The sequence below is a fragment of the Trichechus manatus genome, unplaced genomic scaffold (genome assembly GCF_000243295.1).
Source record: "Trichechus manatus latirostris isolate Lorelei unplaced genomic scaffold, TriManLat1.0 scaffold00030, whole genome shotgun sequence".
NCBI classification, from domain to species: domain Eukaryota; kingdom Metazoa; phylum Chordata; class Mammalia; order Sirenia; family Trichechidae; genus Trichechus; species Trichechus manatus.
The window spans coordinates 9,608,520-9,636,075 of NW_004443966.1; the positions used below are offsets into that span (position 1 = coordinate 9,608,520).

At 48.3% G+C, this 27,556-nt stretch overlaps 1 protein-coding gene across 1 annotated transcript in view; it reads right to left on the minus strand.

Annotated features, from left to right (window-relative positions):
- The window catches only part of DAPK2 (death associated protein kinase 2), a 110,655-nt gene that overhangs the window by 30,641 nt on the left and 52,458 nt on the right, over window positions 1–27,556 (minus strand). The window contains exons 4-5 of the mRNA XM_023729709.1: window positions 9,775–9,996; window positions 2,129–2,267 (exon numbers count right to left, since the gene is read on the minus strand). Coding sequence (XP_023585477.1) covers window positions 2,129–2,267; window positions 9,775–9,996 — 361 coding nt within the window. The remainder of the gene's footprint in view (window positions 1–2,128; window positions 2,268–9,774; window positions 9,997–27,556) is intronic.

The window sequence follows — 27,556 nt, forward strand, 5'->3', positions numbered from 1 at the left end:
CACCTTTACCAGGCCCATTCAAGACAAGACAACTCCTCGCACCTTTACCAGGCCCATTCAAGACAAGACAACTCCTCGCACCTTTACCAGGCCCACTCAAGACAAGACAACTCCTCGCACTTTAACAGGCCCACTCAAGACAAGACAACTCCTCGCACCTTTACCAGGCCCACCCAAGACAAGACAACTCCTCGCACCTTTACCAGGCCCATTCAAGACAAGACAACTCCTCGCACCTTTACCAGCCCCATTCAAGACACGACAATGGCGCCTATTTGGAGGCTGGTCTCCTGCAGCCAGCAAAGACACAAAACAACATGTTAACTGCCCCGAGGATTAGAGGAAGGAGACCCAGGTGCAATCCAGGAGGAGACTTCCTGCTTGGTGTGTTACCACCCTGAGGTCCAAAGGCCTCCCAGGCCACACCCTCCTTGGGTGACCCCAGTTTTACCTGGTGACACCTAAATACAATTCTGCAAGAGGTCTTCTGTTGGAGGAATTCAAAACACAGATATTGTCGGAGGATTGGGGCCCACTCTGAGGGGACTCGCAGCAAGTCACCCCACGAGGTGCAACAAGAGCTGGGGCTGGGACTCATGGGCAGGAACTGAGCCCACACCCTGGCATGGCTGCTATGAGACGCTGGGCACACCATACCCTCTCTGGGCTGGTCCCCCACGCCAGAAACTAGGGTGTCATCGTGGATTCTGCCCTCTCCCTCATCTCCCACATCTAATGGGGCACCTAATCCCCATCTCCACCTCTGTAATAGGTCTTGAATCCGTTCCCTCCTCAGATTGGTTTCGGCATGCTTCACCTGGATCACTGCACTAGCCTCCAGACAGTCCCTCAGCCTTGAGGCTGTCCCCATTCTATCCATCCTCCAAGCCAGAGAGAACATTCTGAAACACACATCTGCTCACCGTACCTCCCTGCTCATCTGGCCTCCATATCTCTCAGGGTAAAGTTCAACCTCCTTGGCTCAGCTCCCACGTCCTGTGTCTGCCTCCTGCCCTCCTCCTGGCTTCTTCTCCAGCCATGCAGCACATGAGCCCTTTGCCTGCATTTCCCTGAATGCATCACCCTATTACAAGATCATGCAAACTGCTGGCCTCTCTCCCCAGAAGGCCCTTCCCTTCTGCTAACTCCTGCCAGCCCTTCAGAACGCAACTCAAACATCACCTCTTCCAGGAAGTCCTCTCTGATGCCCTAATCTGACACAGGTGCCCCTTTTTAAGTTTTCCCAGGCTCCTGTGCTTCTATCACAGCACTTACAGCCTCTGGTGTTTCTTTGTTGTCTCCTGCACCAAGTTCCCTGGAATAGAGGAACGAAGCCCAGATGGGGACTTGGTTGATTTTGTATCTGCAGCAGCCACCTAGGTACCCAGCACAGTGCTTGAAACACAACAGGAATTTCTCGATGGAAAAATGAATGGGTCTCCTCCTCAGTGAAAGGTCCCTCTGCTGTCTGGGCTAGGGGACCATCAGGTTTTGGGTGTCACATCGGTCTATGCAATTGAGCTCAGTTACTAATGATGACAGTGAACTTTCCCGACCCCGATACCAGTTACTGCAGATGATCAGCAGCCCCTAGAAGCAGTTTAATGGCCACAGTTTGGGGCGGGGTGGGGGAAGACATCCAGGGGTCCCTGGGCTCCAAGTTTTTCCATCTGAGGCCAAGGGATGCCAGAGGCCACACTGCGCTGGTCTGGAGAGCAGCCAGCGCTGGCAGTCCCCCTCCCTGGGCACCTCTAGCTCCGGGGCCAGGGGTCAGCTCTCGCTTACTGAAAAGTTCAGTATTGGGAAATGTGTTTGATTTCAAGTTTCCTGTCACTGGTCTGCTTATTTAAAAATTACACCCCACCTGCTCCCTGAGAGAGAACAGCCGCCTAGGGTCTGATGAATAAGCCTTTTGCAGCCAGCCCCTGTGTGCGGAAAACCCAGTGCAGCTGAGAGGTAGACACTTTCCACGGCGTCATTTCTCTCCGTGGAGCTCAGGGTCTTCAGTTGTAACTTGGGGGTGGGGGGTGGATGAGTTGGGCTCTGGGGCCCTCGTGGCAATGACATCCTGAAAGACTGGCCCCCTTCTTCGTAAACTGATTTTTTTTCCCTCACCCCCATCACTGACCTTGAGATCAAAGTGAGCGATCTTCTTGGTGTGAAGGTAGTTCACCCCTTCCAGGATCTGCTTAATGAAGCTGGTGGCCTCCTCCTCGCTCAGTGACTCCTTCTGGGCCAGGAAGTCGAAGAGCTCTCCTCCGGACACTCTGCAAGATACCAGTGGGGAAGGCCCAGGCCCAGTCAGACCTGTGTGTACGAGGCCAGGCTGGTGGTGCACCCCCAAACCTGACGCCTCAGCCACCCTGTGTCAGAATCCCCCCCACCCATCTCTGGCTTTGTCCAGCAGCACCAGGGATTGACTTTGTTTCTGTTTGCTGTGTTTTTCCCTTTGGGTCATAGGGCAGGGGTCATCCTAGGATGTCACAAGAAGGGCCTCTGGTCACATCCCAGGCCCAGTCCCTGGATATCCTGGTATTACCCCCCCCGCCATAACATGACTGAGGAGGCAGAAGGCAGAAACGAGTCCTGGGGGGCAACAAACAGGAATAAATGTTGGGCCAGGAGAATGGAGACGTGGGTTCCAGTCCAGCCCCGGCCACTGACCTTGCACAACTCACTTCCCCTCTCCAAGCCTCAGTTTCCTCACCTGCACAATGAGCAGACTGGGCAAGATGGTACCTAAAGCCACTTTTCTTTGGTTTTATAACAGATGACCTCTTCACAGGCCCACAAGAATACAGGCATGGTTTCCAATTTAAACGTTGAAAACCATTAATTATATCCGCCTCTAAAACTCTAGAGTACCCCTTTGGCCCTTACATTCCAGGCACTTGCACCCTATGGTTGATGTGCCAGGATTGGAGACCTACAGGATAAAAAGACTCTCCCCTGGGACTTCGGGTTACCATATAAAATAGGAGATTTTTAATGAGTAAACCTGCCAACCCTACTGGGCTTGTCTGTCCTCCGACAGATGCTGGGGGGCCCAGCCAGCACTGTGCTTTCTCTAGGGCTCGGGCAGAGCCAAAGATCACCCCAGGAAAAGATTGCAGGAAGAGATCTAGGACCTTAGGATCACCTAGAGAACTTGCTAAAAATGCAGCTCCCCAGGCCCTCCTGCAGATCTTACCCATTTAGATTCTCTTTCTCAACCAAAACCCATTGCCATCAAGTTGATTCTGACTTATAGGGACCCTATAGGACAGAGTGGAACTGCCCGATAGGGTTTCCAAGGAGCAGCTGGTGGATCTGAACTGCTGACCTTTTGGTTAGCAGCTGAGCTGATAACCACTGCGCCACCAGGGCTCCAGATTCTCCTTAGAACCTGTATTTTTACAATAACAGCAACATGAAATAACAGTAGTAAATATTCCTTACTCTGTGCCAGGAACGGAGGTACACGCTTTGTGCATATTATCTCATTTACTCAGCACAACACCCTGTGAGTATTAGCACTATTATTTTCCTATTTTACAGTCGAAGAAACGGAGGCTCAGAATGGTTAAGTGACTTGTCCAAGATCACACAGCCAGTGAGTGGTAGAGTTACGATTCAAACTAGGCAGAATGACTCTCAACCACTATATGAGGCTGAGTGTTCCAGATGATTCTTATGATTCTTACGTGGTCAGAATGGCTTCCATCCCAGCTTTGGGAACCCTCTCCTTGCCACCTAGTCCATCCTAAATAAAGAGCATCAAAACACTTCTTTTCTCCTCTCTTTAAAAACGTCCAAAGGCACACCGTGACCCACTGATTAATCAGAGCATCGTGGAAAGTGGAATAACCAGACTTGATGTCGTATGATAGGAAGCATGCAGCAACACCTATGAAGTATTCTGACCCCTAAAAAATTGAACCTAAATCTGATTTAGCCTCTAGTTCAGCACTAGCTAACAAAACTTTCCACAGCGATGGAAATGTTCTACTACAGCTACACTGTCCAATACAGTAGCCACTTGTCACATGTCACTAGTCACTGAGCCCTTAAAATATAGCCAGTGCGGCTGAGTAACCAGATTTTTAAAATTTTATTTAATTTTAGCTAATTTCAGTTTAAAAACTGAAGCAGTATACAATATTTACCATTAAACGCAGCTTGACTGTTTTGGTAGGACTGCATTTCACTTTAACCGTCGTGTGAGTTGAGATGTGCTGTAAGTGTGAAGTACAAAGTGGATTTTGAAGACTTAGTATAAAAAAAATAGAAATAGAATAGAAAATACCTCACTGATAATTTTTATATTGATTACCTGTTGAAATGATAATATTTTGTATACACTGGGTTAAATAAAAATATTATTAAATTTAATTCACCTTATTATTAAAAAGGACTTCTTATTCAATGAGGCTACTAGGTAATTTAACATTTCATATGTGGCTCTTATTATATTTCCATTGGACAGCACGGCTGGAAAAGGTGTCTCCTCTATATCTAACCACTAGTTTACAGGACATACAGGGATAGAGGAACCAGTTAAATAACACCATGAGGAAGGAATTTGCCAAATCTAGACTGTGAGACAATCAAGAGGACAAATGACCCAGTTTCTCCAACAAATCAATGGCATCAAAAAAGAGGGGGAAGAAGAACCATTATAGAACACAAAAGACATAAGAGATGAAAGAACCAAATACAGTATAGGGACCTTCTTTGGATTCTAATTCAAATGAAACAACTATAAAAACTATCTTTGAATCCTTTGGGAAACATGACTATAGACTGGACGGTAGACAGGCCTCACCAGGGAAGCGTTACAAGCCCTCACCAAGGCCTGACTGATTCTGTTAGGTGCGATGAATACATCATGGTCACGTTTTTAAAAACTGTTATCTGTTAGAGATGCACACTATTTACAAGTGAAATGACATGATGTCTGGGATTTGCTTTAAAATATTACAGCAAACGAACAAAACAAAAAGTTGGGTTTGTAGGAACCTTATATAAATCAGGATTGGCAGAATGCTGATAACTTGAAGCTTGGTGACGGGCATGTGTTATGGATTGAACTGTGTCCCCCAAAAATGTGTGTCCACTTGGCTAGGCCATGATTCCCAGTATTATGTGATTGTCTACCATTTTGTCATCTGATGTGATTTTCCTATGTGTCGTAAATCTTACCTCTATGATGTTAATGAGGCAGGATTAGAGACCATTATGTTAATGAGGCAGGACTCAAGCTACAAAATTAGGTTGTGTCTTAAGTCAATCTCCTTTGAGATATAAAAGAGAGAAGTGAGCAGAGAGGATAGGGACCTCATTACCACCAAGAAAGCAGAGCCGAGAGCACAGCGTGTCATATGGACCTGGAGTCCCCACGCTGAAAAGCTCTTAGACCGGGAAAAGATTGATGACAAGGACCTTCTCCTGGAGCCGACAGAGAGAAAAAGCCTTCCCCTGGAGTTGGTGCCCTGATTTTGGACTTCTAGGCTCCTAAACTGAGAGAATAAATTTCTGTTTGTTAAAGCCCAGCCACTTGCGGTATTTGTTACAGCAGCACTAGATGACTAAGGGGCCCTGGTGGCACAGTGGTTGAGAGCTTGGCTGCTAACCAAAAGGTCGGCAGTTTGAATCCACCAGACACTCCTTGGAAAACCTATGAGGCAGTTCTAGGGTTCTCCCTCAAAGCCTCATAAGGAATCAACATGACTAACATCTGGATGTCGGACTCACAGCCTCCAGAGCTGTGAGACAATAAACGCTGCTCTTTTAAGCCACCTAGTTTGCAGTGTTTTGATACAGCAGCCCTAGGAGACTAATACAGGGAGTAAAGAGTGCCTGTGTCATAGACTTGTCCTGAAGACCAAATGAGTGGGTGCACCAGCGAAGCGCTCAGCACAGTGACTGGCACACAGGAAGTCTCTGTTGATGGGGCTCTGTCACTGCTGTGGTTATTTGTCACATGTGGTTAGCACATGCTTAAGTGGCTGGAGAAGGTGTCGGACATGCAGTGAGACTTAAGGAAGGCCTTGATGAATGAAGCAAGGGAACGAGGACAGGCACGATGGATAGGGGACAGCACAAGCAAAGGCACAGCGATGGGGAGTGTGTGCCCCATTAAGTCCCTATGCACAGGCCGGCCTTAGAGGTGAAGGCCTGCATTGGAATGCTGGCTGTGCCACTTACTTACAAGTCGGGCTCAGCTTCAGACTTTTTTCATCTGTCAAGTGGGGTTAAAATAAAAATCTCCCTAAACAGGTGGATGAATGTCAGAAAGTGTATGTTCCTGCTATGTGAGCTTCTCAAGGGCAGGGCCATGAAACAGGGTTTTGCCTTTACGTCTCTAGTGTCTGGCACATAATAGATGCTAAGGAAATGCTTGGAGAGAGGGGGCGAAAGGAGAAGTAGGTGACAAGAGAGGAGAAGATGACGCCTGAGAGCTCGCTGTCTGCTGGGGCTGCAGCGCCTCTCCACCACGTGGGGCCTTGAGTGGCCACCTAGGATCTGGGGACAGACCTGGTGTGCTATTTTTCCCGCGTATCTGCCAGGTGAGGTCACCCTTGCCCTGCCCCACCCCCATCCAGGGCAGGTGCTAGAACATAGAGCACCCTTGCAACAGCGAAGGAGTAGTCCTGAATCTGCCCTGCAGGCCTGGGTAAAGGACAAAGACAGTGACCCCAATCCTTTCCCACCTTAGACTCATCCTTGACCTTGGGGTAGAGCATGTGAGCATTCCAGGGCTCAGCTTTTCTTCTGATAAAACAGGAATGAGAAACAAGCGGTCTCATTGCCACCTTTAGGGTGAGGACGGAAGAAATCTTGATGTAATGTTGAACAAATGCTGTGAGAGCCTCAGTAAAGCCCTTGAAATAAATACCATGCGCCATACCATGGTTGGGCTGGCAGTGGTGGAAGACTTGATTTAGAGTTTATTGAGAGTTTGCCACATTTTCAGTGTGCTTTTCCAAGCATTCTCCCACTTGAGCCTCACATCTACCCTGACAGGTAGATGGAACTACTGCCCCCATTTGGCAGATAAGGAACTACTGTTCCCGTATGGCAGATAAACTGAGGCTCCAAGAGAGCAAGTGACTTGCCCAAGGTCACAGGTAGTAAGTGTCAGAACCAGGATTTAGACCTAGATCTTCTCAGCCCCAGTCGACCACGTGTTCTTCTCACCACGCTGTTTCCACATCACAAAGCTTGAGTTGCTGGTGCAAGAAATAAAGCCTCAAAACCACCTCCCAAGCCCTGGGCAGTCCTCTGGCATCGCTGTTCAGCTGTACCCGTGCCCTCATTACACTGGGCTGTCATTACCTGTCAGTCTCTCCCTGCCCAGACTGTCTTTGCTTCCACAACACCTGGCACAAGAAAGACATTCAATAGATGTTTGATGAATAAAAGGCCAAACGGAAGAAAACATTTCGAATACCAACATGACATAGAATATGCTATATCATATAGACAGTAAATCTTCAGCATTTGCAAGAGATCTGTCTGCAGCCCTTTGCAAACTGTCAAATGTACAGTGCCCTTCTGAAATGCACACAGCCCAGTCCTGCCCTTCCTTTTTATATTCCCGGAGCCTCCCAGCCCTGCTGGGTCAGGTAAGGCTGTGACTTCAGACAGATCCCAGGGCTGGCAAGGCTGCAGGCAAACAAGAACACCCCTACATCGCAGGAGATATTGGTTAATTGACACCATTCTTTGAAAATGAAACTGTAAGAGACCTAAAAATGTCAGCCTTTGACTTAGTCCTCTTACTCCTTAAAGAATTAACTCAAAAGAAAAGGGGAACATTATAGGAAGAAAATTGTTTTATGGCAGTAAAATCTGTAATAGTGAAAAGCCAGAAAATAAAAACCAAATGCCCGACAACAGGGAAAAATATTGGTATGCAATTCGATGAAACGTGATAGCGTCAGTAAAAAGAGAGAAAGTTATTTATGGAGTTCAAGTTACCCGGGAAAAAAGTAGAGCAGGAAATTGTACAAGAACAATACAACTAGGTAAAGACTGAGAGGGACCGCAGAAAAACATAAACAGCTGTGTTTAGGTGGTGGCATTATAAATGTAATTTCTTTTCATTTGCTATCAATATTTACTTTTAAAGAAGTGGCCTGGCCTTCCCGGCAAAGGTGGGCTTGTCACTGTCTGCTAGGAATCAGCATGCCAACTGCTAAGCCTTAGCCTTGGAGAAGGCCACACCTGAGGGACCCCTCCAGGCTCTGTCTGGGCCAGGCAGTCCAACTGGCTGGGCCGTCTTGGGAGAAACGTGGAGACAGCAAGGGCAATTCCCATGCGTTTAAACATTGAGGTGGATGATTTAAGAATCAAATGCAAGCGTATGCAAATACCCATCTGCTTCTTAAACCTATATCCTGGCAATGCCAGAGCATAGTTCTCAAATCAGAATGATCCCAAATGTCAGGTGTTCCAGCCCACCTGTAGACAGCTTAAGGGTGGCTGCCTGGTTCACAGACGAGACGCAACGCTCAGAGGGGTGAGGTGACTTGTCCAAGGTCACGAAGTCAGGGATAGCTAAGGCAAAGCCCCCATGCCTCTGCTAATGACACACGTGCACACGCTTAAGAGGCTCAGAACGTTCCCAGCCCAGGGTCTTGCTCCCTGACCTGACACAGCTGCGGCGACTCATTCCAGAACCCGCCTCAAGTCTTTTGTCTGCCAGAGCCCCACCTCCCCACTCCATAGAAAGACCTCCAGAGGGACACCAGGGTGGCCAGCCAACCCCTGGAGTCTTGGTGTCGCCTATTCAACCAAGGAGTGGTTAGTCTTCCCCTGCTAGGCCAGCGTAAGGCCACCTCCCTCATGCTCAGAGCTGTCTGCACAGGCCATATGGACTCAAGCCTTGGCTCTGCCACTTCCTGGCTATAGGACCTTGCCAGTGACCTGGCTTCTCACTGTTCTTGTCCGTAAAATGGAGATAATCCCATGTGACAGGGCTGTTATGAGGACTAAATAAGGTAATAAACAGCAGTAAAGCACTCCTGTGTACATAACAAGGAGCTCTGGTGGTGCCATGGTGAAGTGCTTGGTTGCTAAAGGAAAGGTTGGTGGTCTGAGCCCACCACCCGCCCTGCAGGAGAAAGATGTGGCGGTGTGCCTTCGTAAGGATTACAGACCTGGAAACCCTATGGGGCAGTTCTAGTCTGTCCTACAGGGTCTACTCTGACCCTATATGGTTTGGTTTTGGTTTATTTACATAATAACCTCTCTGTTTGTAAGACACTTCCCTCATTACAGGCTTTGTGAGGAATGAACAAAATGACAAATATGAAGCTCCTAGCAAATGTTTGGCCTGTACCAGCTGTTCCTTAAATAATGGCTATAATAATAATAACAATAAAGGAGTCAAACAACACAAATGCAATGGATTTTCCCCAGTAAAAGGCTAGAGAAGGGCTTCACGGAGTTCAGAGGATTCTGGTTCTTCCCTCTGTATTCCTGCCAGTAGCCTCTGCCCCACTGCACCCACACTTTTGCTCTCTCTCAACCTCCCACATGCTCTCCAGCCCGGCAATGACCCCACCGCCATCGTCCAATAAAAGCTGGACCCTCGCCCCCGCTCCCCCAAGCTGCTCAGGGGCCCATCCCTCCTCTAGCCCAGGTTCAGAAGGAGGATGAAGGTAACTGAGGCAGTGGAAAACCGCCCACCACTGCCTTCCTCTCTGGGCCTCAGTCTGGTGGCTGCTACCCTCTGGGCCCGTGGCGGGGGGTGCCCTGTCCAGCCCACATCCATGCGCCCCCACTCACAGCTCCAGGATGAGCACCACATCGGTGCGGTTCTCGTAGACGTCGTGCAGCGTGATGACGTTGGGGTGCAGCACCTGCCTCAGGATGCTCACCTCGCGCTCAATCTCCTCCCGCCGCACGCCCCGCCGGCTGGCCAGGCTCTGCCGCTTCTTGATGAATTTGGCGGCGTACTCCAGCCCCGTGCTCTTCTCTCGGCACTTCTTCACGATGGCGAACTGGCCGCTGTGGGGACGCAGAGCCATACAATTAGGGCGTCGCTGTGGCTATCGGGGAAGTGATTTGGCCAGCAGCCACCAGGCCACACTAATTCAGGGTCATTCTGCCAGGGCAGGACAAAGCATGCCACCAGGCAGCATCCCCACCTGGGTGTCAGCCAGTGATGGAGATGGGACAGGTACTGGGCAACTCTTCTGTTCCTAGGAATTCATTACCTTTTACTAGTATTGCCACTCCCAGTGTACAGATGTGAACACTGAGGCCCTGAATGGTTAGTGATTTGATCAGGATGATACAGCCTCCTCATTCCAAAGCCTCAGCTAGAACCCAAGTCCAATACCCACGAGAAGGAATCAGAGCGTCCACAGGTTTATACTGTGTAACAGGGAAGACTAAAACAGGGGGAAGGGAGATGGGGGGAGATAAAAAAGATCAGCATGGCCAAAATACTAACAGTGACAATCATCAGTTTGGGTCCGCTGATCTGGGGATAAGCGTAAATTCACTCATTTGGAATTGTGAGGGGACAAAGCACCTCTGTATTTTCATCTCACATCTTTGCTCCCAATCCCTCTCCCAGCAAATAAAATCTCAATTACGTGGTCTGAGCCAAACAACGGGGGACTGAGCAAATATGTGAACAATGAACTTAATGTAAAGATAAGGCAAGGAACTCTGCAGGTTTAGGGGGAGAAGGAAGTAATCTGACAACATTAATAATTGTAGAGGGAGTTCCTCCCAGAGAGGGGGCTGCTGTTGCCCCCAAAGTTGGAAAATGTTAGGAAAGAGACACGGAGGGGTCAAGTGACCCACCTGAGGCGTCAGAGTTGATGGCAAAGCCAAGCACCCAGCCCACTGTCCACAAAGGCCCTCAGACAGTTACAGAAGTCAAGCCCGTGCTTGGTTCCCTTCGGGCGCTAGCACTCAGAGCGGGGCCTGGAAATCCTTCACTCCAGGGACCAAGACGGCAGCCAGGAGAGGGTGTCCATGCCAGAGCAGTGGGCAGCCCTGAGCCACCTTCCCAGAGTGCTCCCAGGGCACCCACCCACGGGGAGGGGCAGTGGGTAACCCTATTGCTTCACCGTCTCAGTTCAGGTGACCAGCAGGAGCAGCAGAGTCCCTGGGACTGTCCAGTGGCCACTCCTCCTGGGTGCCCTCCCACTCTCCTTCTGTCATCACCCCATGCTTTCCTTCTTTAAAAAAAAATTGCTTCATTGACATATAATTCACATCACATACAATTGACCCATTTAAAGTGCACAATTCAATGGTTTTAGTATATTCCCGAAGTGGTGCATCCATCACCACAATAAATTTTAGGACATTTTCATTACTCCAGAAAGAAACCTGCACCCCTTAGCTGCCACCCCAATCTCTCCACCTCCCCCTAGTCCTAGACAACCACTAATCTACTTTCTATCTCTATAGATTTGCCTATTTCGGACATTTCATGTAAATGGAATTACACTATGTAGTCTTTTGTGACTGGCTTTCACATAGCATAATGTTTTCAAGGTTCATCCCTGTTATGGCAGGTATCCGTGCCTCACTCACTTTTATGGCTGAATAATATTCCATTGTATGCATATACCACATTTTATTTATCCATTCATCAGTTGATGGACATTTGGGTTGTTTCCACTTTTTGGCTGTTACAAATAATGCTGCTATGAACATTAGTGTACAAGCTTTTGTGTGAACATATATTTTCATTTCTCTTAGGTGTATACCTAGGAGTGAAATTGCTAGATGATATTGTAACTCCATGTTTAACCTCTGAGGAACTGGCAGACTGATTTCCAAAGGCTCCACCATTTTCCAACACCACTGACAATGTATGAGAGTTCCAATTTCTCGACATTCTTTCCAACACTTGTTATTCTCTGTCTTTTTGATCATAGCTGTCCTATGGGTGTAAAGTGGTACCTCATTGTGTGCCCCATGTTTTCTTGCCATCCAAAACACACACTGCTTGGGACAGAACTCAGAAAGTTTTATGGTTCAGCTTAATAGCTTAATAAGGGGCCTCCAGACCCTAGCTAAGGATGTACTATCTAAGTGGCTCTGGGGTAAGAGTCACACACAGTGAGAGACTCTGGATATTTGCCTCAACCTCCGAAAATACCACGGCGCCTGGACCACTCCACTATTAGCAGTGAGACTGTCTCCAAAATAAACATGATTGGCAAGAACAACAACAACGAAGTCAAGCAGAGCAAGCAAGGCATACACACACCAAGACTTCCACAGCATTCTATGATCACCATCTTAGAAAAGTCGCTGAACACATATTCATGTCGGTCTCCATCCCCTCATCCTTCCATTCGCTCAGCACCACCTGAGCATCTTCTCTGTGCCAGGCTCTGAGCTGGGCAGTAGTGGACAAGGACCAAGGGTAAAGACAGCAGGTACAGGTAGAACTCTGAGGAAGGAGAGGGCCCGGGGCTGGGCAGGGAAGTCTTTGTAGAGTCAATTTTATATTACATTGTCCACTAACTGTAAGGTTTGAGCTATTTAGGGCCCAATATTGGCCCTGAGCTGTTCCTGTATTAGGGTCTGACGCAGGTGGAGTGAAGCCAGTCCTCCCAGCCAAAGTGAACGTGTTCAGTGTACTCTGTAACACAGCTGGTCACTTGGAGCCACTTTGGGCCTCGAGGACATCGAGTACCTTAGTGGGTGCCAGCAAACACTTCACAAAACTTCCAGTCCCAGCCAGCCTTGACTCTCAGCTTCTGTATGGCCACGCTACTCTCCTCTGTCTCGGACACCTCAAGGGGCCACTCACATGGTGTGGCATTTTGGCGTTCCCACAGGTGCTTTACTGCAGCCCTGAGGGCAGATGAGGCTCACTGTCTCTACTTAACCCTCCAGGAAACCAAAGCTTGAGAATTTTAGGTCATTTGTTGAAGCTTCCGGAGCACATAGGCGGAGGTGCAGCGTTTTGTTTGGCACTCAGACCCCGCAGCCCCCAGCCCCACACTGTTGACTATGTTAGGACTTGACTGCTCGGATGAAAGGGGAAGAGAGGTTTTGTGAAGCAGAGCTAAATGTTTCCGGTCACCTTAACAGAGCTTCCACTTTGTCTTCTGAGGGAAACAGAGGCATTTTTCTGTAACACAAGCCTGGAAAATTCCTCAAGCTCTCAAAAAGCAAACGAGTGTTGGCTTTCCCTGCCAGAGTTTTCTCTTTGTGAGAGCAGCCGTGGCCATGAGGGGTGACTGGAGGTCAGACTCAATGTGCAGGCATCTTCCTTCCGCCACAAGGAGGTGTTCTGAGAGTGGGTAACTAAGACAAAGCCAACTACCAGGCAACATGGCTCCTCTCTCCTCTCTTCACAAGGGAGGCTTCCTCCATTCAGTGAGTCTGGGGGAGCCTCCAGGAAAGCCAGGGCTGCTTGTTCGTTTCCCCCTTCCCTTGGGCACTTACTGGGGAAAGTGGGGAACACCCTCCCCTAGGGTCAGCCCCCAGGCCACGAGGCTTTGGGTGTCAAGAGCAGGCTTCAAGGTTAGACTGGCTTGGCCTCAGGAATTTATGCCAGGGGTGAAATATCCAATAAGCAAGGTAAGCACAGGCTTACTTGCGCTTACTTACTAATCTGTAGTGAACAGATTAGTACCGTGAAACCCATGTGAAATTGTTAACTACAGGTTAGCAAGTAAGCACAAGTAAGCCCGTGCGTACCTTGCTTACTGTAAACCCATGCAGAGCTTGCTTACTGGTTAATCCACCCCTGGTTTTCTGCCGTCGAGTCGATTCCAACTTACAGTGCCCCTATGTGACAGAGTAGAACTGCCCCATAGGGTTTCCTAGGCTGTAATCTTTACGGGAGCAGATTGCCAGGTCTTTTCCTCTGCAGAGCTGCTGGTGGGTTCAAGCTGCTAACCTTTCGGTTAGCAGTTAAGTGCTTAACCATTGTGCCACCAGGACTCCTACGTAATATAATACAGCAACTACTAATACTGGTAGCTAATATGACTGTTACTAGCTTGTGGCTCATGTGAGGGCTGAGCAAAAGGTATCAGACACAGAAGTCACTGATTTAAGTGGTCTGGATGCGTAGCCAAGGAATCGGCATAATTTTAAATGCTCCCCAGATGATTCCAGTGCAGCCACATGTGAGAATATCTCTGTTTGAAGCAATCAACCGACTCTTACTCCTGAGAGCAGAAGTTTTCCACCCTGACTGCATACTGGAATCACCTGGGGAACTGTTAACACTGCCGGTGCCTGGGTCCTATCACCGTAAAAAAAAACAAACAACCAAACCCATTGCCATCGAGTTGATTCCGACTTATAACTACCCTATAGGACAGAGCAGAACTGCCCCACAGGGTTTCCCAAGGAGCGGCTCGTGGATTCAAACTGCTGACCTTTGGTTTGCAGCCGTAGCTAGCCGTAGCTCTTAACGACTGTACCACCAGGTCCCATCCCCAGGGATTCTGAATTCCTGGGCCTGGGCTGCAGCCTGGACATCTGATATTTAAAAGCTCCCCAGGGTGATTCTGATATGTAGCCGGGGCTGAGAACCCCTGACTTACAACAGCTCTCTAATGATCCCCCTTTTACAGATGAAGAAACGACCCTGCTGTGAATCACGTTATCCTCTGTCCTTTTGAGTGTTACACTCCCCCTTAATCCTTTGGTCTGGAGGGGAGAAAAGGAAGGAGAGGGGAAGGACCGTCTCTCCCACCAGCACGGGTTTTCTTGGGGGGTCAGCAATCAAACTGTCACTATGTTAATTTGCAAATCAAGACAATTACTTCAGGTTTTGGGAGATAACATGAGTGGAAGTTTGCAGTGTGGATACCCACAGCAGATGCCCAAAAGCTGGTGCTGAGGTGGCTCCACTGTACCCATCAGAGGGCCCCAGCAGACCCATCAGGAGGTGAAAGCAGTGATGGTGACAGGCCCTCGTTCAGCCCCACTGTGCAGAACCTAGCTAGGCTAAGGGGGTGAGAGGTGAGAGTGAGGGCCCCTCTAAGTTAGGACAGTGCCACCCAAGGCATCATCAGGGAGAGCGCACAGGGGAGACATCCAACCTTCATGGAGGTCATTGCCAATAGTCACTCAAGAATTATGGGAACACTAGAATATTTTTACACATAGGCAAAGCACGCATATTCCAATTTTCCCCCTACGGCTGCAGTCAGCATCTAATCCATGGTCTAACACAGAGGCGAGCTGGTCAGGAGCCCTGACTCCTAGTCCTGGTCTGCCAGCAAAGCTGTGTGGGCCTGGACAAGTAACTGCCTTCTCGTCCACCTGCCACATGAAGGTTCGCCTTTGCTTCCTGTCAGAAAGCTCTAAAGAGACTGCAGTGACACTGAAGAGAAACGGAGGCTTTGCGGTCACTCTCTAAATTCCCATCTCTGGGCTGAGGCTCAGGGGACCTGGGTCCCTGTCTCTGCTTGCCACTAACTGACCATGTCCCTGGGCAGCCTGTTCAACAACCTGGGCCTCAGCTTCCTCTTGCATCAAGTAGGGATAATACTAGCTACCCTGCCCTCTTCACAGGGTTGTTGGGGCGATCATGAGATAATGTCTAAGAAAGGACTTTACCATCCAGCGCTGCAGAGGCATGAGGTGTGGACCTCTGTGCCTAAGGCTGGCTTGGAGAAGTCACATAGGAGGGTTTAGCAAGAGACAGTAAATCCGCAAGACACAGAAACTGCCTTCTCTGCTCCTGCCAACAGCTCTCGTGCATGTCAGGAACACACCCCTCTCCCCAGGCAGGGGGCTCCCTCCTCATTCACTCAGCACCCCAGGCAGGACCGGGCAGGGCTACTCAGTGACCAGTGTCACTGGCAAATGGGCTTCGTTCCAGAACCTGGCAGGGCCCAGGGCGGCAACCGAAGAGTGCTCTCATGTAGTCATGCTAGGAATCAGATGAAGTGGAGTACGTCTAGAATAGTTTCTCATGGCTCAAAAATGCCTCCAACACCAGCTTCTAAGCTTCATGGCAGAACCTAGCTCTATCACCCCACAATTCTTCACTGCCAAAGGAGAACAGCCCAGGCGTGACCCAAATATGACACCATGGGATACATTTGATACAGCAACGTGGGCATTACATGTTCATCCAGCTTTTTTGTTTATAAACTACTATCATATTCATTCTCTCTTTCCACGTTTGCAGGTATTAGTCTTAGTTCCATTTTACAGATAAGAAAACTGAGGCTCAGAGAGGTTAAGTCTACTGACTCCAGCTTCAGTGAGACTCAAGGTAACCGACCAGCAATGGTATGCCAAGTAGTGAGGGGGAAAGGGGCTACCCCAGAATGAAGGGGTATGTTATCACTGGCATTGCTTAGAATTGCCAATGCATGGTGTTAATAAAAAGCAGGCAGATTCTTATTTGATTTTATTATTGTGTTTAAATTCTCAACAGATAATGCACCCCTTGTGGCCTGCATCAGACCCACCCGTTTCTATCCTCCATGGTAAGACTCATTTTGTCAACCAGGGGCCCAGCTGCTAAAGTTTTTATAAGGTCTGTGAATAGAGTGGGTCTAACTCATTCCCTCTCCAGTCAACTTTAAATTGTCCGTGCAGGGCTTGGAGAGGTTCAGCAATTTGCCCTAAAGTCACCAGATTATCAAAGTGGAGATGATACAGAGCTGCGTATAAGCCCAACTCTGGGAGCAAGATGCCATGTGAGGTGACAAATATCACATGGGAAGCGGTCCAAGGCACAGGGACATGAAGACCATGTTCCTCCCTCCTGCTTCCCCCAAGCCTTCGCAGCAGTTCATCTTCCCACAGTGGAGAACAATGAGCCACGATGCCTCTGGAATTACTGGCAAGGTTTCAGGGACACAGGACAGGGATGATGCTTAGGAGCTTCCAGGCCACCCCAGGTACAGCCCAGCAGGTGAGCAAGGGGCACCTTCAGCTAATGTCTCAAAGGCAGGAGCTGCTCAAGTCTACAGCCAGCAGGAATCAGAGACGCCTGATCCCAGAGGGCCCTCTGGGGATCCAAGGTGACAGCCCATCTGAGGAGAGTGTCACTGAGCCCCCTCCCCACTCTTCTGCCTGGACAGGCTCAACTCCCACCCCTTCCCAACACTTCTATCCTCCAGACAGACTAGCCCCAAATCCCGTGAACAAGATCCTTTCCCACACTGCCTTAACAACCAACCTGTTTCTGATCTCCTATACACAAGCCCAGAGCCCTGGTAGCACAACGTTGTAAGCACTCAGCTGCTAACCGAAAGGCTGGTGGTTTGAACCCACCCAGAAGCTCCACGGGAGAAAGACCTGGCGGTCTGCTCCCGTAAAGATCACAGCCTAGAAAACCCTACAGGGCAGTTCTACTCTGTCACGTAGGGTCACTGTAAGTCAAAAAAAATTGATTTGACAGCACCCAAAAACAGCACATATAAGCACCCAACAACAGCGTACATAAGCACCCAACAACGGCGTACATAAGCACCCAACAACAGCGTACATAAGCACCCAACAACAGCGTACATAAGCCCAGGATTTAGAGTCAAAAGACCAGGTTCTGTTTCCAGCTCTGCCACCTTTAGCAAGTCTCCTAAGTTCTAAGCTTCAGTTTCCTCACTTGTAACGGAGGCATAAGGATATCCCAAGCTGTCCGGGTTGTAATGAGAATGAGGTAAGTATGTGAAAGCACTGTGCAAACTATAATTTCCCCAATTAAAGTGAATGATTATTTATTTTCCTCCACTGGGTTGCCACATCTGGCCTCCACGTTTCCAGTGCCAATGTATCCTTGAACCTGATTTGGCCCCAATAAACCCCATCCTCAGATTCCAGCTTAAAAATAGATAGTGCTGGGGAGGACAGTGGCAGCAGAAAAGCAGGATCCCCAGGTGGTGTCAGGGCTCAGGAAGGCAGAAAACACTTCAGACACACAGTTATGAGAGGTCAGGGCAAACAAGGGACCAGATATGCAGGAAGCCAAGGCTAGAGTTAAGAAACACAGGTTTCCCCAAGTCAGAGCAGGAAGCCGGTCAGGATTCCAGATGAGAGAATGAGGGTAAGGAGCAAAAAGCTACCCAAAGCCGGTGGGCAGCACACCAGGACTAGGCAGGCCAGACAAGGAGCAAGAAGCCCGCAGGAACAGCAGCAAAGCCAGCACGCAGGAAAGGGTCTGCAGCAGACAGAAACGACAGCAGGAGAAACCTCCAAGAGCAGAAGGCCTGGGGGGGTTCAGATGACTAATTCCCCCTGATGACAGCTGGTGAGCCAACCCCTGTCTAATGAAGCCGTTCCTCCTCCTTGACTAGGCTGCCATTGTCTTTCTAGTCTCCTGACAATGATTTTTTAAATTTATTTGAGGTGTGGAATTCTCTCTCAAATAAATCTTGCCCGGAAGCCCAGTCTGTAAAACCGATAAAAGCAGTGCTTCTTTTTGGGGAAAGGCACTCAGAGCCCACCCACTCATCACCCCACCCTCATGGTACCTAAAGGGGCTTCATGGAAGCCAAAAAGCTCCAGGGAACATAGTTTGAGAAGTAATGCTTTATAGCAGGAAGCACGTTCTTAGATGATCCCAAAGTGGCTTCAAACTGTAAGCGAAAATAAAGGAGAAATAGAACACACTGATGCTTCTCAAAATCATTATCTAGTCTTTTAAAAAGTCCTTCCACCAAGTCACACTCAGGATGAGCAGTAAGGAGCACATGTAGGACTGGCATCGGAAACCAGAAGCCTCCAGGGAGCTGAAGTCTGCCCTGTACATGGCCCCTGTGCAGAGTCACGGGAGCCTGCTCTTCGCTGGCCTGGTAGCAGCTGCTTTCCCAGGTTAGCTCACTTAACTCTCTGGCCCTGCAGACTAACTTCCTTCCTCTGGACTTTGTTCTGTCATAAAAAAAAAATCCCTAAAGCACAGAAAGGAAGGAATCATCCAGCAGAGCCAAGTCGGACTGAGGTATGATTACTTTATGGAATCTATTAAGCACAGACACGTTTTGATGCTGTTGTTGAATTAACATGAGCCCACAGGGCCAAGACCAGAAATAAACAAGGCTCGATTTAAATTGTACTTGGCTATCTACAGAAAGGTTTTCAGTGAAAGTACAGCTCAGTATCCTCTGGTATTTCCCTTGATCCAGAGTCTAGATTCTAGATACTGAAACGATGTAGGTTACCACGGCAGTGTTGGGCTTGGAGAGCACCATCCACTCACCCATCCCACTGGCCATTCACCCTCTGTGCATTCACCAGTTTATTCCTCCATCCCTCATTTATTGATCATTGTCCTAAGTACTACAAACAGGACACACCCTACAACTTGAAGGGCTTTCATTCTATTGGGGGAGATCACAGAAACACTAAAGGGAGAGGAAATAGAGCATGGCTGTTGTTATGGATTGAAACGTGTCCCCCCAAAGTGTGTACCAATTTGGCTAGGCCATGATTCCCAGTATTGTGTGGTTGCCCTCCATTCTGTGATCAAATGTGATTATTTTATGTGTTGTAAATCCTAATCTCTGTCTGTGGTTAATGAGGCAAGATTAGGTTATGCTAAAGAGGATTAGGGAGAGATGCAACACACCCCTGATCGATGTAAAGGGAGTTTCCCTGGGATGTGGCCTTCATCACCTTTTATCTTACAAGAGATAAAAGGAGAGGGAAGTGAGCAGAGAGATAGGAACCTCCTACCACCAAGAATGAAGAACCAGGAGGGAAGCACGCCCTCTGGACCCAGGGTCCCTGGGCTGAGAAGCTCCTAGACCAGGGGAAGATTGATGACAAGGACCTTCCCCCAGAGCCAGCAGAGAGAAAGCCTTTCCCTGGAGCTGGAACCTTGAATTCAGACTTCTAGCCTCCTAGACTGTGAGAGAATAAATTTCTCTTTGTTAAAGCCATCCACTTATGGTATTTCTGTTCCAGCAGCACTAGATAACTAAGACAGATGTGTAAGACATATCTGCAACAGTTGGAAAGGCAAGCAGTGATACACAAATGTTTTACTCTGTGCAGGCCCCAAGCCACCATCTCTCTACCTCATTTCCTTCCTGTTAAGTGGCCATTTCTTGAGGAAATACATCAGGTAGTTGAACTTGCCCTTTCCTCTCCTCCTTGTGGGGGTGGAAGGAATAAGGAGGGCAAGTGGTCCGATAGCTGAAGATGGTCAGTGAGGTCAGGCACCCTCCCCACCGCCCAAGTTCCTGACAATCAGATGTACATTTGATTAATGGAAGAATGTCCATAGAACAAGTCAGTTTGCTCACTCCTGGAAATGTCAGCCAGCTGGCCCTCACAGCCAGGGCAGAATCCAGAAGGCTGGACCAATAAAGATAAAACCTCAAACAGGAGCTCATGCTGCAGAGCAAGAAAGGACAGCAGAGAGGAGCTAGGAAAATCCAGGACAGTTGAGGTCTCCTATTACTGTGGGGTAGAGGGTCATCTTCATAACACGGGGACGTGAGCAGTTCCTCTTCTGTAATACTCCCTCCTAACTTACTAGCACAGAGTTCTCCTGTACCCAGCCTGTCTCTTGAGAACTTCTCACCCTCCCTTTCCCACATCAAGCTTTATCTACCCCGTGGTCTTTTCCATAATTCATGTAAGGCAACAAAGGATTCCAAGGAGTCAACCCAGCCACCCTCCAAAACACCACATTCAGATTTTAACAGGGTCCTTGGTCAAGAAGGGGCTTTAACGGTGGCAAGTTTAGATACACTTGGGCAAGTGAAGAAACTGCTTGGGGACAGGAAGGTCATTTCACTTTCCTAAAATTCACACCAAAATAGGTGGCTCCCTGCTTTGCTTCAGCAGACGCTGACTATGTGTGTCTGTATGTAAATGTGGGTGGATGTACAAACCAGAACCAACGATCACTTGTCGATGTCTCTTCCGTACACCTGGATCGTAATGCCCAAGGGATTCTTGTTGCAACTCCTTTGCTAATACACTCAACTCTCAGCCATCTAGGGTGGATGTTCTCTGTCTTGGAATTTCTGTAAATTTTTTAACCCAAGTTTGTTTTCTCACCATTACTTGGCAATGGCCCAGACTGCCTCTCTAAAATGCGCAGGGCATGTGAACGGGAACGACCCATGTCATGGACACAGCGCAGGGTTAGGGCAGGAAGTTAGGCCACTTCGCTCTCTTTGGATCTGTTACCTCATGCAAACATAAAGGGTTGGACCAAGATGTCTCTTTCAGGTCACCCACCCCCACCCAGCTCATCCTCTCAGAATTCCCTGATTCTGGTCACACAGCATCCTGAACCACACTGGGAGACATAAAGGGGTGATTTCTGGGTTTCCCACTTCACAGTGTTCAGCCACAGGTTCCGGTTACTGAGACTTGTTAGTCATGTGTTAGCCCACTAAATTTCCTAAGAAAAAAGGGGACCAAGGCTTTGGGCAGGGACCGCAGATGGCGGGCATTCAGCAAGATGCCTCTTACACGTTCACGCTCAAGCAAACACTGAACATACCAAATGGCACAGAAGTATTTCTATAACAAATACCTGGGTATTCATCTTCCCTCTCAACCACCAACCGGCCCGTAAGAGCCTAGAGAGTAAGAACTGCCGGGTCATCTTTATAATTCTCACAGGGCCCAGCCCAGCACCAGGCACAGAGCAAGCATGGATTCAGCCAATGTTTGTAGGAAGAAATGATCTGCACTGAGGAGGGAGGAGGTGTAGCAAAGGGCCTTGTCACCCACAGTCAGCCCAATGCAGCAGGAGGTTTCCCTGGCAGATGTGCTTAAAAAAGAAAACGTTCTTGATTTTTTTTTTATTACAAAAGAAACATGTTTATTATTTTTTAAAAAATAGAAAACACAGAAAAGCAGAAAGAAGAAGGTAATTTTTTTCTCTAACTCCTCTTTCCTGAGACAACCATTGTTATCTGGTGTCTACTTTCTCAGACTTTTTTCAGGGCATACTAGAATCCCTTTTATTTGTTCAATGTAATTGGGATGATACTGCATATACTATTTTGGAACTCACTCTTTTATCCTCCACTTAACAATATATCATGAATATTTCCCCACATAATCAAAAATTCTTTTACTACCTGATTTGAATGGCTGCATAGTGTCCCATAATACAGATAAGCCACAATTTATTTAAGCAAATTCTTAATTTTGGACATTTATATTATTTCTAGTTTTTAATATCATTAATAACACTGTTATAAAGATCCTTATGTATAAATCTTTGGTGCATCCCTGATTATCTTTCCTTAAGATAAATTCCAGGAAGTAGAATCCTTGGTCAAAGGGTCTACACATCTTCAAGGTTTTTTATTATTATCCCCAGAAAGATGTCCCATTTATACTCCTAACAGCTGTAAATACCCTCTACTATCTCAGCAGTACTGGCTTATCACTTTTTACAACCTTACCATTTTGATACTTGAAAGATATCTCATTGTTGTTTTAACTTGAATTACATTGATTAACTTGCAGATGAGCAAAGTAAGGATGGGCATCTTTTGCTATGTTTACTGGTAATTTGAACTGCCTGCTCACATACGCTTTGCCAATTTTTCTATTGGGGCATTTGTCCTTTAATGTTTGCAAAAGCTGTCCACATATTGTGATATTAACCCTTTACCGTGTATGTTGTATTTTTCCCCACTTACTGTCTTATGGGCCAAGTCGTTACGTGTTGATTGTCTATAAAGGAGCTTTGTGTCTTTCTCAGCAACAGATGGTGTCAACCATTTTTTCCTTTCTATCTCTCTCTCTTGCTGCCTGTCACTTAAGTCACCTGGTTCACCTGAGGGCTGTGCCTTAGGAGCACTCTAAAGAGAAATGATTCTGTCCTTGGTGAGCCTGTTGACACTGTTGGTCACCGAGGCACTCGATCCAGGTTTTATCTTCAAACTTACTGCACAAGCCCAGGAGAACCACCACCATCCCTCATGCCTCATGTCTGGCCCTTTCCTCAAAGTCCCCACACTGTTCTTCTGGCAGTGTCCCTCCCCCTGGCTGACTGAAGGAAGGGATGGCATGGGAGGACGCGCAGATTCCACGGCAGAGAGAGCCTGGCTGTGGGGTGACCAGCACGACAGACCCGTTTAGGGATACAAAGCATCTCCCCCCACTCCCAGATGATCCATTAGTTGTTTAGTGTTCTTTGTAGCAGGGCTCACAGAATTGCTTTCTTTCAGAAGCAAGCACCATGAAGATGTTTGTCCTGAAAAACTGATAGCCTTCCTCCGTTCAGACATTGAACATTACATAATCTTATTTCCCTTTTGTTGCTTTGGTGGTCAATGATAGTAACTGTGATGGCCACACTCTTGGGTGTATTTCCTTCCCCCTTCCTTTGCACCAGTGGTTCTCACACTTGGGGGTGCATCAGAATCACCCGGGGAGCTTGTTAAAAATGCAGATGCCCAGGCTCTACCACACCTTTGCTGAATCATAATCGTTTGGAGGCCATGTGGTTTTTGTTCTTCTACCTTTATTTTTAAATTCTAGGTGTATATGTGCTTATTGGGAGCCCTGGTGGTACAGTGGTTAAAGAGCTCGGCTGCTAACCAAAAGGTTGGCAATTTGAACCTACCAGCCGCTCCACGGGAGAAAGACATGGCAGTCCACTTCCGTAAAAGATTTACAGTGCTGGAAACCCTATGGGGCAGTTCTACTCTGTCCTGTAGGTTCGTTATGAGCTGGAATTGACTTGATGGCAATGGGTTTTTTGGTTTTATGTGCTTATTGTATGTTCCTTCAAATCCGTACCATACTCAAGCAGGAGGAATTATAAATGGTTCTTGCTGCCATCCCTGCAGCACCCACAGGTCCAGGAAACACACAGAGGCATTCCTGAGCTGCAGAGCACACCTTCGAAGACAGAGCTCGGTCCATTTCACACGTGACTAAACGAGCCCCACACTGTTAAAGGCATTGTCCAAGCAGGACCACCCAGTCAATCACTGATGGTCAATCCCAATAGCCAAGTTGATTCTTTGCAGAACAGAAGGCATTTCCCACAGGAATAAAATGGTTCCACCTCCATTCCTCCCCGTGTGCAGGCTCGTAATAGGTGGCCCATTTTCTCATCCCCCGTCTCAAAGGGATATAACTTTAGATCCACACCCAGCCTCCTTGTGCCCACGAGCCTGGAGGGCGAGGGGTGGGTGGGGTAGAACAGCTCCAAGTCCTCTTAGAAGCAGACTTCCCTCCAAACTCTCCTCCCGTCCAGCCCCCTCTCCCCAGCAGAAGCCAGATCCTCCGCTGGGCAAGCAACTTGGGGTGGGGCTGTGTCACCTCCTTTGTCATCACCATCCCCAGATAGCAGCTACCAGGTGCCCTTGGGGCGGCCACTCCTGCTAGTCTCTCTAACTCTGCTTAAGTCATGACACATAACAGGTTTTCATGCTGGCTAACGTGTTTCCTTTGAGCCGAATTGTCAGGATGCAGGAAAGGTACGCATCACATCCAGCGTGTTTCATTTTCTTCTGTCTTCCGAAACTGCAATCTAGAATGGACCCCAGCCTTTAAAATGGCCTCCCCCCACTAGAATGCCCACCCACCAAGTCTCCCTCGAAAGCTACCTCTGGGTAGCAAAGACATCCACATGGCCCACAGCGAAGTCACAGAGGGGCAGAGGTTAACGAGCAGCACTTCGAGGGCTCAGGGGGCTCGGAACTGGAAGGACCCCAGGATAATCCCAGCCCAATTCTGTTACTAACTGGCTATGGGAGCTCGAGCAAGTTTCTCAATCCCTCTGAGCCTCCATTTCTTCATCAGTAACATGGGGCTGTTAGTTGCCTCATAGGTTGTGACGAGGATTAAATGCATTGATACGTCTAAGTGCCTAGACCAGCACCTGGTACCTAGTTGTTGGCATCATTAGCTGTTGTGGAGCTGGCCCACTACTCATGGAGACCCCATGCATAATGAGATCGAACCATTGTGATCTACAGGGTTTTCGCTGGCTGATTTTTGGGAAGCAGATCACCAGGCCTTTCTTCCTATTCTGTCTTAGCCCAGAAACTCCACTGAAACCTGTTCAGCATCATAGCAACACATGAGCTATATGCAATATGCGAACCTGGGTCTCCTGCATGGAAGGTGAGAATTCTACCACAGAACCACCAGTAAATGCTGATAAATATGATTTTATTTTTAGCTCACTGGGCTTCCGTTTCCTCATCTGTAAAATGAAAATAATACACTTATCTCATAGGACTGTTAAAAAATTTTTATTAGAGAACTATAAGAACACTTAGCACAGAGCCTGGCATATCCTTGGTGCTCGGTGAATGGTTTCTGAATGACAAAGGGTGAATAAATCAAACAATGGATATCATGGTCCAGAGCAGATATTTTTACCCATGGTCAGTCTCCGGCCCCTCAATATCCCCGAAAATCACCTCCACCCTCAGAGAAAGCCACAGATCAGTCGCTGGCTCCCCACAGGACCCAGGCTGGCCAGATCAACACATTCCTGACTTATCTCAAGGGTTGGCAGGTCCCAGCTTTCCTTTCAGAGCAGAGCGAGATGCCAGGTTGCGTCTCAACTCATCAGAGCCCAGACAGCCAAGGGACAGATTGTCTCCCTCAAGCTGCTGCCACCGAACAGCTTCCCACACTCCTCTCCAGGCCAGGGATTCTGCAAGGTCTTCCCCAAAGGCTGGTCTGGCTGATGAGGCTCATATATACACAGAGAGGGTCCCCAGATACACAGGGCTTTCCCCTGGGTCTCTGCCTGGTGGTCTCGCCCCCAGGAGGAGACCCAGGGGAATTGCCAGGAAGCCCAGCCAGGAGCAGCTGAGATTGCAATGACCATGACAACAGGTGCCCTCCGCATGCATATCTCAGCATCCTCCCCGCCCCTGCCCTCACCACCCTGGACTGTTCTGACTGCTGACTTGCCTGAGTCCAGCCACCACCCCACCCGACTGTAAACTCCTGAAAGGCAGGGATGACAATGTCTCGTTCACTGTTGTGTTTTCAACATCTATAAGTGTTCAATTAGTATTAGGTGAATAAATGAGTCTTGAGTGTTAGCACCGGGAACACAAAGATGAACAAGATGCAGCCCCTCATCCAAGTGGTTGTTTTTGTTAGTTTCCGTCAAGTGGTGACCCTATGCATAACAACTCACGGCGACCCTATGTGTAACGAACACAGTGTGGCCCAGTCCTGCACCATCTTCATGATGGTTGGCATGGATGGCTGGTATGTTTGTAAGAACCACCAAATATTTGAAGAAGGCAGCTACCCTGTCCTCACCCTCGCAAATCTCTTTTCTAAGCTAAACACTCTGTGTATCATCTCTTCCATGTTTTTTGAAGGCAGAGCTGTTTTGTGGAACTTCTCTTTACTCCCAGGACATCTAACTTCACACAAGCACATGGTAGGCACTTTGACAGACGGACCAAACCCAGCTCAGGTGTGTACACTCTGCCTGAAACACGTCCATTCCCACTTGGCCAATCACTCTCTGTTCTGGGAGGGATTTTCCCATGGATCCTAGAGGCCAGTAAGAAACAAAGTAACTTGGCCAACATGCCCCCTTCCCTCCAGCCCAGGAATTATCTGACCAAGCTGGGGCTAGGGGTCAGGACGATCCGCAGGTTAGACATCAGACCCAAGGCCTTCCAGGGCACAGCCCCAGAGCTGCCAACAGCTGCTTCCCACGAATTGCAGAGTCAAACCAGAGAGTGGAGGAAGGACCCTCTCCCTCCTGTTTCACAGTCGAGGAAGCATCCAGTGCAGCTCTGCCAAGGACACGGAGCAGTCCACAGCACAGCAGCCTGAGCCCCAGGTCTCTCTCCTCCCATTCCAGGTCCTTTCCACTACCGCCGGGAATTCCAAACAGTTTCTAGTTGGGGAGCCATGTTTCTCCCCATTTTCATTTTTAAAACTGTTATCAGTGTGATACCCATGAACGTAGCTAAGTAAAAATCAAATCGCACAGAAGGCCTTGTATGGAAACAACAGCCCTCTGCCCCATCTCTCCCCTGCCCCAGCTCTGCCGGCCAGAGGCAACCATTTTTAAGCCTTCCTGTATTTAAGAATGCTTTTGTCAAATAAATCTTACATAGAAGCTTTATATGTAAAAAAGATTAAAGTAAAGAAGCTTTGGTGGAAAGGGGGACAAGGCAAGCACCTGCTTGACTTCTGTACACACACACACACACACACACACACACACACACACACGCGCGCGCGCTCTCATAGGCACACGGACGCGCATGCGTGGTAGCCCCTAAGGCTGCACTGCAGGCCTCAGTATGAAAACCACACCACTAGAGCAAACTTCCCCTTACATCACAGCCCCCAGCTTTTACTGGGGGCCTACTGTGGAGGCAGAGGCAAAATTTCTCCCTGAACAGACACATCTGCAGCAGGCATACTTGATTTTGTCCGCACAGCTCCTCCTACACCCATACTCCTGAGGTATCACCAATATAGTAAAGGAGATCTCTACAAAGCCTCAGCTATTCCCTAAGGCTTAGGCTCCAACTACGGGGGAGGGAGAAAAGCGGGCAGTAATATACGTGTATCACAGGTCATAAAATGCAAACAACTAACAGCTAGCTAGATTAGCCATCCTGTATGCCTTACTATGAATTACTTTAATTGGACTGCTTTCCTACCAATTGACAGAATTCAGCTA